The sequence below is a fragment of the Hyposmocoma kahamanoa genome, unplaced genomic scaffold (assembly GCF_003589595.1).
Source record: "Hyposmocoma kahamanoa isolate Upper Pololo Valley unplaced genomic scaffold, ASM358959v1 94, whole genome shotgun sequence".
NCBI classification, from domain to species: Eukaryota; Metazoa; Arthropoda; class Insecta; order Lepidoptera; family Cosmopterigidae; genus Hyposmocoma; species Hyposmocoma kahamanoa.
The window spans coordinates 2,661,813-2,676,072 of record NW_020654878.1 but is presented as its reverse complement, the minus strand read 5'-3'; the positions used below and the strand labels follow the sequence as shown (position 1 = coordinate 2,676,072).

The 14,260-nt window shown below is 39.0% G+C and overlaps 1 protein-coding gene across 1 annotated transcript in view; it reads right to left on the bottom strand.

Moving 5' to 3' along the window:
• The window catches only part of LOC113237950 (adenomatous polyposis coli protein-like), an 18,246-nt gene extending 4,873 nt beyond the window's left edge, over positions 1 to 13,373 (bottom strand). Inside the window, exons 1-8 of the mRNA XM_026474667.1 lie at positions 12,949 to 13,373; positions 9,817 to 11,199; positions 7,772 to 9,740; positions 7,125 to 7,320; positions 6,405 to 6,535; positions 4,067 to 4,188; positions 1,430 to 1,559; positions 161 to 525 (exon numbers count right to left, since the gene is read on the bottom strand). Coding sequence (XP_026330452.1) covers positions 161 to 525; positions 1,430 to 1,559; positions 4,067 to 4,188; positions 6,405 to 6,535; positions 7,125 to 7,320; positions 7,772 to 9,740; positions 9,817 to 11,199; positions 12,949 to 13,326 — 4,674 coding nt within the window. The 5' untranslated portion in view covers positions 13,327 to 13,373. The remainder of the gene's footprint in view (positions 1 to 160; positions 526 to 1,429; positions 1,560 to 4,066; positions 4,189 to 6,404; positions 6,536 to 7,124; positions 7,321 to 7,771; positions 9,741 to 9,816; positions 11,200 to 12,948) is intronic.
• Between the last annotated feature and the right edge of the window lie 887 nt (positions 13,374 to 14,260).

Here is a 14,260-nt window from a genome sequence, read left to right as displayed (position 1 = left end):
AGTTGTCACCGTAATGATTTGGCAGAATAGTTTTCAAACAAATTAAATGAAATTTCGTCTCTATTTCTGGTTATATACTCGATATAAGCGATCCACACTTTTCCGCAATGATCTGTCATTTTAGTCTGTCATCAAAAAAGCCAGACTATAAAATACTTACACAAAATTCATCTCTATAAGGATTTACAGAAGAAACATCTGACGGCGGTCCTTTGTTCTTAACAACCTTAGCAATTCCCTTTTGAATACATTCTTCCAACAAATCACCGGCATCGCTCAAGTTCGAGCTGTCCGAAGTGTCTCTGACATCTTCTCTGATGTCTGACATATTGCCTGTTTCGTTTATGTCGGACATGTTGCTAGTTTCATGCACATCGCTGGCTTCGTTGAGGGACTTTCGAGAATCGATGGGAGCTGAATCGATGGAGAGTACAGAGAGGTTAGAGTTGCTGCCAGCTTTGGACAATATTGCCGGTGTATCTTCTGTGAAATAGACTTTGCAGGTATCGCCGGGGGTTTGCTGGCCTGAGTGGAAAAGAAAAGGTTTTAATCACTTTCTTTATTTACTATTATCTACTATTCACAAGGCATATTTCCGAGAAAAATGAGTAAGAAATTTTAGAGGATTTCTCTTTTTAAATAAACATTTGTACACACTAATAATTTACAACGTATTTAGCATTGACAAGGACTCGTCAGTGAATGTTTCTTTAGGATATGAAAGTAATATTGAAAAAAAAAGGGCATATAGTCAAATAAACCCAGAACCCGAGACGGGACGTACAAGTCGTGCGCCTGATGGTAAGCGACCTGTCTAAAGCAGTTGCAGTGCTACTCAAAGGTTTGAATTTAAATAAGTCGAGTCGAGTCCTTCTTTATGTTTTCCACCATTTTTTTTACCTTGTCACAGTCTAATTCTTTCTTAATCAATTTTATTGGGTTATCTTCGTGTATCTTCAAGACAACATGAGTCTAGAGTCCACACAAATATGATTCAAAATGTATTCTATAGCAAATAAGTTTATTTGAAAAGAGCAACCCCTAGAGTTTCTTGCTCGTTCTTCTCAGGGAAGTCGGCACAGTGAAACGAGCAATAGCTTAAAAAATGACGTTTTCATGTGTAAAAATTTTTCCTATGGAATAAATGATTATTTGACTGATTATTTGAAGATGACAGTACTTTCATGGACGAACTCTAATGTTACTAAAAGTTCTGTGAATATATTTTTTGCTTATTACTTATACTGATTTATTACATGGACATAAGGCGTTTTGTAACCGGCTTGAGAAGATTCCGAGTTAATAAGTGTAGAGACTCCCTAAACGAACGTGTTTGAAAATATTGATATACGAGTGGAGGACGTGAATGAGGTATATGTAAATTAGCAGGAGGTCTGCAATTACTGGAACTTTGGCATGATGTATATACCTTTTCCAACTTCATTGGAGACGTGAGTTTGTGGCAGAGGTGGAATCTGTGGTGCAGAATCTTGCGAGTGTTCCACATGGTTTTTGCAAGTGTGCGCCTTCTCTTCCTGTGATAGCTCTTGCATAGTTTGCTGCAAATAACAGAAACAAGTTTATTATTTTGAATCTTATACGAGTACTTCATGATTTCAATACAAGGACAGCCGTTTGCAATAAAACTATACACAGCGAAATTACAAACAAGTAGACCCCGTAACCGTTGGTTATTAATTCAGGACCATAGAAGTATGAACGAAAAAAAAAAAATTTGATTACTGGATTATGGTTAATTTGTGGTTAAAGTAACACGTCCTATATAAAATATTATAATTTTTTTCCAAAATACGCGAAATTTTAAGGGACACGTGTCCCTATTGGTCATCAAGGGAGATATTAAGTAAATTTATGAGTATTTTTTTTTCAGGTTTTATGATAATTGGTAATGATAAATAATAGGTTTTTTAATATTACTTCTTATTTACTTAAGTTAAAAATTAGACTAAAGCAAAAATCATAAGTCAAACTGATACTTTAGCTTAGAAAAAAGGGTACTGATCTTTAAAAAATTTGCTTAGTTTTGTTTGACTTATACAAGCGTAAATTTCAAACAATCAGGCGGAATGATATTCAGTAGAGCAGTTTCTATGTTTTGTGTGACAAAGGTGAACATGACATGAAAGACATATATTATGTGTGCGATTTTCTTTTTTAGTTTTGGGCGCAGTTTACGCATCTCTTCCTAATATCGGTTTTCTCCATCTGGTGCGTAGACAGCGGTCGTTTCAGAGACCTGCATGATATGCTTGATACAGACGTAGTATCAAGTATATGATTGACTCACCTAATCCATATTCAGTATCAGAAATTCGTTTGCCAGTATATAAATCAAATTGAAACAAATAACCTGTTGTTGCATCACACCTGCACCACAATTTGAAACCCCATTTCACTGGTTTATTTTTTATGTACTGCTGCATGGCATTATGTCCTTTGAATTTTATATTATGCTCATCAGCAGACTGAGTAACTGTATTATTGAGAGCTTTCTGAAACGAATAATTCACAATGATTCATGACAGCTCTGATTATGTGAGCCCTGTCATATTTAGGACTATCTTTCCTATTCTGTTCTTCGTTGTTTTAGAAGTGTAAGTTACGGCGTATATCTTCAAATCGGGTTCTTGGCATGACATTTTATATGTAAGGTACGCCCATATCTGGTTCCGTAGATCAATAATCCCTAATAGATGGCAATGTGTGATAGTCCATAATCAAGTTTATGCCTAAAAATGCTTTCATCTCTTCTTTGGTGATTGTAAATTCACGACCATTTTGCTGAGCGTAAATCATAGACTCCGCCAAAATATGTTGGATCAAAATATGAAATTTAGTAACGGATTGGAAAATTTCAATAGGCGTCAATGAATCTGCATCCATTTCAGTTTGCAGCAATTTGCACGTTCTCAAAGTCATATTCCATATCACGAAAAATTTTGGGTTCGCATGTTCGCATTGAAAATAACTTGGTTGTTATTATATTGTGATGTTGAAGACTGAGGTAACTGCAAGGTTATTGGTACTTGGGGCTGAGCCACACAGTCCTCAATTTCCACATACGCAGCCCTTTGGTTGACATTTTCATCACGTTGCAATGCGTCTTCTTCGTCACTATTATCGCCAATAAAGTTTGACGAATAGACTCCTGATTGAGTTCGAAGATTCCACGAGCTTTCCGTATCATGATCTATGTTAAAAAATATCAGTAACTATAGAAAACGTACAAAAATTATTTTTATAAAGTCACGAGTTTTGGTGTCGAATACAACTCTTCCGGACCACAGGGACACAGGTGTCCCTTTACATTTTTGGGTATTGGCGACGCACAAAATTCTCAGCAATGAAATTATATGCTCGTGAAACAATCATTCACTTACCAGATAATTTATTCAGCACAAAAGGTAAACTTGATAGACACTGATTCGCGTATTTACGATACTGCAAAGATATCTTCTACAGAAACTCGTAAACTTTTACTTAGCAGCTAATTTGTGGAATGAAATAATTTAGTGATGAAATGTCAAAACAATAAAAAAGAATTAAGGTACATCTAAGAACGAAAAGCATATAAAGCGAAAACTTTAAAGATTAAAATTATATTTTTCGTGGGTAGATTAACTTTTGGGACACCGGTGTCCCTTGGTCGTCAAAGGGTTAAAATTGAACTGATAACACAAGTAATGTTTATATGAAACACTAATGTATAACCGACGACCTTATTAAAGTATCGATTTAGGATACACAAAAGGGGTGGATCTCAAGAATAATCTTGATTTTATTAGAAGATATAAATCATCCAATATAATTCGCTAACATGAACTAAAAATTTTGTACAATAAATATTTTCAAAAGCAAAAATATTTACTCAGACGACAACATTTCAGTATTAGGTGTGTATACATAGATATAACTGCAGGCGACTGTCCAAACGTAATTTGAACTGAATTTCTTATAAATCTTTCTGTCTTTTTCTTCTCACACAAACACGTTGGTGTATTTCATAATTCAAGCCACTTATTGTTTTATAGAAACTTTGTTTTACCCTCGGCTCGTCGTCGATGGTGAGGCTGCTGAGGCTGGTCGCAGTGGAGAAGTGCGCGGGAGTGTGCTCCACCATGAAGCGTGACACACGCTCCTCGAACACTGACACTGTTTGCCCGCTCTCTGCAAAGAAAGGGCGGTTGGCATCATTCTTAAATTCAGACTCATCTCAATGAGTGCTAGTCCAGTTAAAGATGGTAGCTAATCAATTGAAAGGCCGATGGTTCGAAGTCCTGTTGTACCTGATTAACTATTATTTTAGATTAAAAGTTTAGTACCAACCACAGAACAGTAAATATAGTAGAAGTGCTTAGCTTGGGTGGTACGTGTGCCAACAGTTCGCGGAGTTCCGCAAGCTTGAGCTCAGTTCGCCATTTTCGTTTAGTATGTTATGGTCGTGTCAAGTAACTAGTGCAAAACCCGAAAATTGTAGCAAAAATGTTTTATTTCGCTACTTTGGAGTGCAAAAATTATAATCGCACTTGTAATAATATCTATGAGAGTGTTTCGTATCAGCATTACGTCTTATTTAATTTAAATAAATTTTAATTTTTCTGTTCATTGTAATATTTTTCTCTTACAAGAAACGAAAGTCAACCTATACCCCTGCAATATAGTCGCTTGTTTTCTGGAGAATAAATAAACATATTGAATTCGTCGTCGTTCAGCTATTAACCGCTAGATGGCAGCACATTGATTGAATTTTAATTTAAAATTAAAACGTAACTTGCAACAAAAATCCTCTTGTTACTACTAGCATGCTGTGGTAACCTGTAAGTGCGATATGTATAATGCTTTTATATGTTGATTGTACCTTTTTAGCTATACTCTGTAAATGTGTTGCGTTGGCTATCCATTCTAAATAAAAAAAACAATGGATATTGATGGTGTTGAATTTTCAACGATATGCCAACAGGGTCAAGTTTAAATTATATTAACAATCTAGAATGTGTTATTTCTTTTTAATTTTTTTTTATATCGCACACACTCAACATAGCCCCGCACTAGGGAAACTCTGTCGTGGGTGCCATGGATACACATATAGGCAACCACAAATTACACCCAAACTCACGAGAGAAATAAATGTAGGCCATTCAAATATTTCTCCCGGCCCGGGAATCGAACCTGGGACTTCTGCGTGACAGTCCGGCATGGTAACCGTGCGTTTTGGCGACAGCGGTTCTGATAGTATCGAGGCTTGAGGCACTTCCATCGTGATAAAACCTGCATGTCTTTTTATTTTCTCAGTATACTTTCACTAAAAATAATATTTTTCTTGTGGTCCACAATTGTCACACATCTACATGCAGGGAAAAGGGTTAAGCCGGTCAGAAAATGATTTATGTCCATTCATTAAGAGCGATAAGTGCGATTGGGTCATTTCTCGTGCCATAAATCTGTTACTTTCATGTTTTTAAAGATAATATATATGTATAATCCATTGACTTACAAATAAATGGACGACGGGTCTAATACAAAAACAACGAAAAAAATGTCCCAAGTCAACCTATTCGAAATTTAAATTGTTATGTCATCGCAGTATCGCGCTGTCCGTAGAACAAATGAAGACTAAAGCGGAGTGTCGCGCTCTGTATACGATTTTAGCGCCTTACAAGTGCGGACACTTTTTAGCGCGGACCCGACGTCCATATAATTGTAAGTCAATGGTACAATCTCAATACAGAGTACTAAAAAACCGACCTCAAAAGTACGTGGAATTATATTTATTTACCACGTTTTATTGAAATATCCCCTAGTTCGCCACTATACAGGACTTGACACAGGATATAATAAAAATCGGTTCTCATTACTCAAAGTATATTGAGAGAGAAAAACGCCCTGAATTGGGGAATAGCAAAACCAACCATTAAAATAATTGCTCCTTAAGTAAAATTTAGGCGCTATTTATAAAAATGAATGTTCATGCCTGATCAGCCACCATTAGAGGTGGATGATTTTCTTCAAAATGAAATGGGACCACTATGGAGGTACCCTCTTTCCAACAAAAGAATAATGAAAATCGGTTCACAAATACCGCAGTTATCGCGTAACATACACACAAAAAACATAGTCAAATTGAGAATCTCCTCCTTTTTTTGAAGTCGGTCTCATAATTTTGAACATATTTGCTTTTAATTGATGTACACTTTGTAGGTATAAATGTATTTTGATTAGTTACAAAAAATATGTCAATAAAAAGGTGAAAATTTATACAAACCTAGTCATGTTTAAAAAAAAACAAAACTGTGTTTAATTACAAACGCACAACGTCTTTATGTGGTTCTTTACTCATAAGTGTGATGATTCTTTCTAAAGTAAGAATGCAACGCGTTAGTTACCTGGCGGCGGCGTGTTGGGCTCGGTGAGCTGAAGCTGCGCGGGCGGGTGCGACGCGCGCGGGGAGAGGGGGGCGCTCTGCCCGGGCGAGTCGGGGATCTCGCTCGGGGATATGCAGCCTGACGTTAGGCGACTGCGAAACAAATCACAATAATAACTACAGGCGGTAGAGTAGAAGGGTTAGGAATATAACTACCGCCTAACCTAACATTCAGACTCGGCCTGCAACGCCTGATAACAGTTGAACCTCAGCCTCTGACCCAGCGGTCTCTCGTTGCTTTTTGCCTTTAGTTTTGGGTAAAATGACAAAGCTTGTATGGCAACCATATTATTATATAAGGCGAAAATATAATTATTGCAAGATTTTATGACAACCATTTTGAATCGGCCACTTTGTTTAGTGATTAAAAAAAGTACGCATTTGACCTGATGGAAAGTCGATGATGGAGCATGCATGTATTTCTAATCCCCAGATGATAGACAGGGCTATTATACACAGCACTGCATACATATCTTAGTTTCTAATAAAATAAATAAAATATTAATATTTGCTTAAATATATATTAATATTGTTCATGTTAAAGGTCCTGAATCATTATCATATTTCATGAAACTAAATGCATACGAACACGAAAAATCCCTTTAACATACAGACAGAAGGACAATATTTTTGTACTTAAATCGCGAATAATCAGTAAGCTTTGTAGTAAGTACAAACTTACCTGATTTCGGAGACAATCGAGCCCTGGTCATCATGATGTGGCGTGTCACACTCCGGCAGCGAGCCCAGAGAGCTGCTGCGAGAGAACATGAGCGGCGTCTCCTCGACGAAGCGCGTTGGTGATCCGGTGCGGGCTGACGCTGCGCCTGATGCCGGCTGAGTCACTGGTTCTGTTGCGAACGTTACTGCTTTGGATCCTGAAAAAGGAAAAGGTAGTATGTATTTTACTACTACATACTACATGTATTTTTGGAAAATAACTGTTTAAGGATGAGTTATAAAACGTTTGCTATAACTTATTTTGCAAAAATCTAAAGCAAATTGCCGAGAGATGGAGCTTGTGAAGTTGACTTGTATCTTGTATTGTAAGGATTTATCTTGTATTGTAAGGATTTCTTTTTATCACATAAGATCCGACTGATGATGTCCGACTCAAGAGAGATAATGAAGTGGAACTAAATCATAGCTATTCCCATTGGCTGGCCAAAACCGTCTTTTTACGTACGAGCTCAGTTATTCTACATCAACACCATCTGATCGTAGCAATAAATTAAGTGTGATATTTATTCCTATGGTGATTATGAATCCGTTTGGAAGTGAGCCAATGGACTACTAATCGTAATTTTGCTAAATACATTGATATTGTACCTTCTTTATCTTTAGAATTGCTGGTGCTCTGCTCTTGAGGACTTGGCTCCACGTTGATGGTTGCCATAGCGTTCTTCTTTGCCAAGCTATCTTCTTCAGTCGGCTCGCCGAGACTGCTCAGAGAACTGACTCTGGAGAAGTACCCTGGAGTGCCTTCATCACAGTAGTTCACCGGCTTCTCTGGACTTATCATCCCTGAGCTGTATTTAGTATCAAACACCCCCTGCTTTTCAGGCACCGGTGCCGATTTCGGATTCTGGGGCGTTGAAATAGCTCTGTCATTATCATGTCTTGGAGGATCTTCAATGGAGCAAGTGTCTTTCTCGTCCGAATGGGTCATAACTTCCGGATGCTCTTTTACTTGAGCTGTCTTCGGTTTGCCGTCCTTGCCGATCACACGCAGATCAGACATAGACGTAGCTGTTGAAAAAATAATAGGCGTTTCATAGGGAGTACCTTCAGTCGCGAAGTGTTTAATAGTATCCTCGTGTACCGACGGCCCGGGAGGCTCGGAAATATCTGAACCAGTCTCCGATTGGTGTTCAGCGTAACGTAACGAGTAGTCCGTTGGTTGGTCCAGATCGGTCTCCTGGTAATCTCCGAAAGTACTCGGACTTTCCTTTTTGGTATATTTCTTGCCGTCAGTCTTTGTTTTCTCCGCTGATGTCTCTGGCTCCGCAGTTTTGGTTTCAGAATATTTTCTGCTATAGTCTATGGGTTGATCGCAAGAATCCTGGTCGACGTCATAACCAGATTCTGTGTAATTTGTTCTCATATCTGTGGAGCTCCTGGGCGGTGGAATGGGTGGCTGAGTCGGGTACCGAAGGAAATTATCTTTAATCGACTTCGTAGTCGAGGTTGCTTTAAAGGCTTCGTTTCCTGGGTCAGCTTTCATGAGATCTTTGTTTCTTGGTGTAGGAACTGGTACTTTTCCAGGACGCATAACCCGTTCGAACACAGAGTCCGAATGTGTGCTTGTAACAGAATCTTTGCTGTCCGATCGGTTTACGTTATTAGAGCTTCCGCCAGTTGTAGAGCGTGGCGGCGAAGCGCCTTTAAGTAAGGTGTTACTGCAACTTAAGTAACTTGCTAAATGTGCGCTGTGGCTTAGCGAAATCTGTGACGTCAATGTCCCCATCAAAGGAGAGCTCGACGTCATTCTGTGCCTTTCCAAATTAATGGCTAACTGTCTCTCAGTTGCCGTGTAGAGATTTTTCTCTTCTCTGTTACTTGTTGTTGGTGAGGTGGCTGGTTCAATGTTGTCGCAAGTTTCAGCAAGATTTTGATCTAGTTCTTGTTCCAGAGCTTTTTGTTTCCGTGCGCCTAATGTAGGTAGCGTTGGTAAATTCATACTCCTCGCGGTTGCATCTAGAGCGATTATGTGCGTCTTTCCGGGTTTAGAATTAAGTAAATTCTTTAGAGCTGCGCTTGATCCCATAGCTATCATTTTATGCTTGGAATGAATAAGACTTCTAAGCATTGGTACAGCCCCGTGATCCCATAAAAACTGCTGGTCTTGCGGACACCTTGCAGATAAATTCCATAGGGTTCCGCAAGAGTTACTAACGACTGTCAGACTTGGAGATTTCAAGTGTTGCAGTAAGACACTTAAACAATTTCTCTCGCGGAGAATTTGTCTGTAATCTTCACGTACGGCGATATGACTGGATACGTTTCTCATGATGCCTCCCGCATTCTCGACGATTGCCAAGGTTTTGGTCGGCGAATCGTAGCTCAGCTTATCTACCAGGAAACCAAGTGCTCCTTCAACGGAGCATAAAGCTACTTTATTCATGGAGCAATGGGCGGTCAAGTTCCAGAGAGCAGATAGGACAGATTTGAGAGTGGCCTCCTTCTGGCACGTCATAGCAGCTTTTGTCAGACCTTTAACGGCTCCCACTTCCCGTAACACTTGTTTGCTGCTTGTATCAGCTCTCCAAGAAAGATTTCTTAGCACTGCTGCTGTCACCTGAGGAAGAAAAACACAAATGTATAAACGATTATACAGTATAAATAAAATAAAAATTTCACTTGCTAAAGCATACCTGTCGCATATCATCATTAGGCGATTCCAATTGCTCCACCAACGCCAGCATGAAATCTTTGAAGGAACATAGTAGCGACTTGTTGTTGCCATCTCCAAACGTCAAGTTAGTCAGCGTCATGCCGGCGTACTTTCTCATAGTGAGGCATGTGTTATCATCAGTTCTGCTCCCGTGCGCTGCTTGGTCTCCGCTTACTAAGGCCGCCAGCGCTTGTAGCCCTCCTAACTGGCAAACCACATGCCTATGCTCTTCATCAAAAGATAACTTCATTAAAGCAGCAACGCTTTGACTTGGATGTTTGTTATTATCTTCTTCAATTATCTCCTGTCCTTCCTTCCTAGCTTCTACTATGTCTTCTAAAACATAGCAATATTCTCTGACCTGCTCCAGCAGTCTCCACACCCTAGCTTCCCTTCTGCCAGCTTTGTCGTCAGTTTGAGTGTGAATAATATTGCGGAGAGCCTTCGCAGCGCGGTCTCGAGTTTCTCTGGGTACTTTTGAGTGAATCAACTGTACTAATAGAGGTATGCATCCCGCCTGCCTCATTGCTATACAACTTTCCACTGAACGACTCATTTCTAATAGTGGGCCGCTCAAATCTGCGTTGTTTTCTGGCGACAAGCTTAAAAGAGATATTAGCGAACAGACACATTCCATTTTGTTTTCTAAAGCGGTAGACGGTCTGGGGCCATCCGCGGAGCCGTTGCTGGAAAAGCTCCTCACACTAGCGGCATCCTGTCCAGTCCATTCGCGTTCCCCAGGCCATGTTCCTCTGTACAGTTGCGAAGCCCTCTTGTCGCGTTCACTCGACCTCGCAGCACTTTCCAATCCATAGTGCAGAGTACTTCTGTAGTTAGTTCTAAGAGGACGATCTTCTTGAGCTAATGTGGAAGATTTTATTGGTCGTTTTGGGAGTGCGCCCACTTTCTTTTGTGCTTGGTCATCTCCATCTACTTCGTCGTCCAAAAAGTTAGGATTTGTGATATCACTGCGCTCGTCAAATTCATCTGGAGAGGGGGAATGATCGAGAAAGTGTGGTTTGGGTATGCGACATTCGATATTCGATTTGGAAGGCTGATAATCATCATCAAGGAAATGTGGTCGTCGTGGCAGATGTTCGGGGTCTAAGGTTTCTAATTCTAGAGTAAGATCCCGGGAGCGCGACTTGTCAGCTTTCGGGGGGATATTAGCTTTGAGTTTGTCTTTAGAGTCGGATAAGCGTCGCGCTTCCGGAGACAAAGGGGAAGACGCGTCTAGCGGTCCGCGGTTCTCGCTTGATGTTGAAGGGGTGCAATCTTCACTAGCCGATGGGCCGGAGTCAGTTAACGGAGAATTCGCGGAGTCCATGCTGCTCCAAGGATCTACCATCACTTCGTTCTCCAACTGCAACAAAATAAAGGAAGCTTTTCAAAACTTATAAGGAGAAATAGTGTCAAGGTGAAGGTGCAACGTAAAGTAACTCAGCTTAAAACAAGTTACGACCCGAAAAAAGTTAATCGCTTGGTCAAGGCCAATCGGCCATACGGGTTGTTTATTCGTGGATGCAGTACAAGACCGGTTGCTGACACGCACGCAGGGGACACATGAGCTTACTTTTTAATTGTCCGGATAAGGCGAGGTCGATTTGATCAAAACATCATACGTTATTTTAAACAAATTTAACCGTTCGTTTGTTTTATAAACAGCGGAAGTTATAGCGGACTGTGAATAACGTGTGCATAGTAATAAGGATAAACCATGTCCTACTAAAACCATGATAACATTTTGTAAACAAATACCGAAGTTGTGCCGTGTGTCTTTGCTCTTTATATCAACACTTGAAACGACTAAAGCAATCACTTAATTATTATGGTCGAGAGACAATTCGCTACAGTTACAAACTAAACACTATTAGTTACTTTAACTACAAAGCTCTTCGTGCATTAAAATTAATTTAACAGGCTTGTCACGTAACCCAGTAGGCATTCCATATTGGAGGTCTGTGCAACCCATATAACAAGTGACTCATCGTTTACAATTTAACAGTGAGGTTATTGAGTTACGTCAGCGGTGTCAGTTCCCCGTGGAGAATTGCAGTTATAGGGAAATATGACTGACCTGATTGTAATAGAAACCAATGACGATTTAGGTTTTTGAAGTCCCTAACACTGGGTATATAAAAAGCTTTCAATAAAGTAATACTTCCCCGTTAGACACAGTGCGTTATCTATAATTGTTGCCATTTATAATTCTAACTTTATTTCAGCTGCTACATTTTTAATTACTCCTTATTTCATAATCAATTGCTTGAAAACAATTACCTCTATCATCTAACCCAACACAATGGTTTGACCCCACGACACTCTCTTATAGTTCCGTGGAATCCACACAATGGGAACAAGAAGTTCCGGTGTGTTTACAATCGCCGGGGGACCGGGAAATTGACTGATTGGGTCCGGTGAGGCGCCATTAATATTGGAGAATATAGTGTACAAGGTCTGAACTTTCTGGGATTTAGTGTTAACTGCTTAGCGTAATGTAAACTTTAAATATTAACCCGTTGGCCCGTCTATTGGGTATTAATCGGTATAAGCTAAATGCTTCTATACTTGAAACTAAAGAGCGTATAACAAAATGGTCCGATCATATTTGAGCTAGTGATTGTACTCACGATAACAAACAAGTTAAGCATAAAACCATTTTGAAACTTAAGTTATATTTATTTGCTAAAGCAGTTGAAACTGAAACTTAAAAACTGAAACTGAAAACCAGCTAAAAATATATGATCGCTCCTTTTTTTACACTCTGTTCGGGCTTTATGTTAGAATATTTATCCGATCGCCACCTCGCGTGTCACTAGTCATTTGTTAATCTATTTTTATTATTGTGACAGTAACCTTTATACAAAAGTGTAAAAATGAGGGCAAGAACTTTATTGCGGTCGCGGAAAGAAACAGGAGCGTACACGCATGTATTTTATCTGATAACGAGAGCGAGTCCTTTTTTGGAATCTTATGCTACGTGCTTTAAAGAATGTATATATTACGGACCAAGAATTTTGATTTTAAAACTCTAGTACACTTATCATAAAGCATGTTTTTGCTGTACATATGATTCTACTACTTTTATGCCAGAGAACTCCTATTGACTTACCAAATTGCCGTCATTAGAAGCAGTAATGTCATCCAAAGGGTTTCCATTCTCCATATCGACACCAGAATCATTTGGATCGCCTATTTTTACCTTTCCTGCCTTCACATCTTGGAAATTCCTTGTACCGTTCGCTTCGGTTCTGGTCTCCTGATAGTGTCGTGTAGAGTTGGCGTCACAAATGTCCTGATAATTCCTAGTATAGTTGTTTCTTAAAGGATTGAAGTTAATGCGCAGGTCGGTAGTGAAATCATCGAAAAGTTTGAATTGGTTGGCATTGAATTCCGTATCGTTGTCGAGAATATCTTGGCTGTCAATGGAAGACATTTTGGAAGCGTCCTTGCTATTATACGTCACTTTATAGTAATCGCGGGAAGTCATTTTGTCACATTTGTTATATATTATATTTTAAAACTGGGTTGGTTTTCTTTTTTAGCATTTATCTACCCTTAAAAAAAATAATACTTTCATCAGGCTTAGTTTAAGCTGTGCTGGTGGCCGATAATGCTAACATTTCAGTAATCGGTGGATAGAGTCACGTGTCGCTTTGATACAGAGTAGTCAATATCTTGAACATATCGACTCAAGCAAGACCTTAAACCTTATAGGTTCGAACACGAAATGATAAAATTCCAATTATGTGTGATAGGTTAAAGTAAATAACTTAATCTTATTGGACATACTTATCAGGGAGAATCATTTCGTTTCGAGTCAATGGCTCGGTGTACATGTCAACTGTATGGTAGAAATGTACTTGGATAATTCGTAATTATAAATTTACAGTTAATGTTATTAATATTGTTCGTATGGAATATTTTACTAATTCGACATGGTCGTTCGCCTGAAATACAGGTTACAAAAATAAACACTTTTTGTAATCTGTATTTGTCACACAAACAAACAAACCAATATTTCGGAGCCTTTACACATCCATGGCAACGGATGACTGAAAAAACAAATGTACGCGAATTAGGTAAAAAAAGTTCCATTTCCAAATTCCAATAACGAAAACTTAAGATTTGAATTTCATAAGAGCAAGCTATGACCTAGACCTAAAACGAAGATCCTATGTCATAGACAAAAGAAACCACTGTCGTCGATTATTTACACAATTACCAAAGGATCAACAATAGAGCCGTAGAGTCTGTTACTTTTAAAACTCATTATTTCGAAACCATAAACACATTTCCCGCGAGTGTTATTAAAACGAGAGCAAGACGTGTTTCATAAGCTGTCATAAAGCGATCATTACCCTTCTTTCCAAAATAAGCGCGAGTTGTAAACTTCATTTGTTTTCAATAATAGGACGCGTATG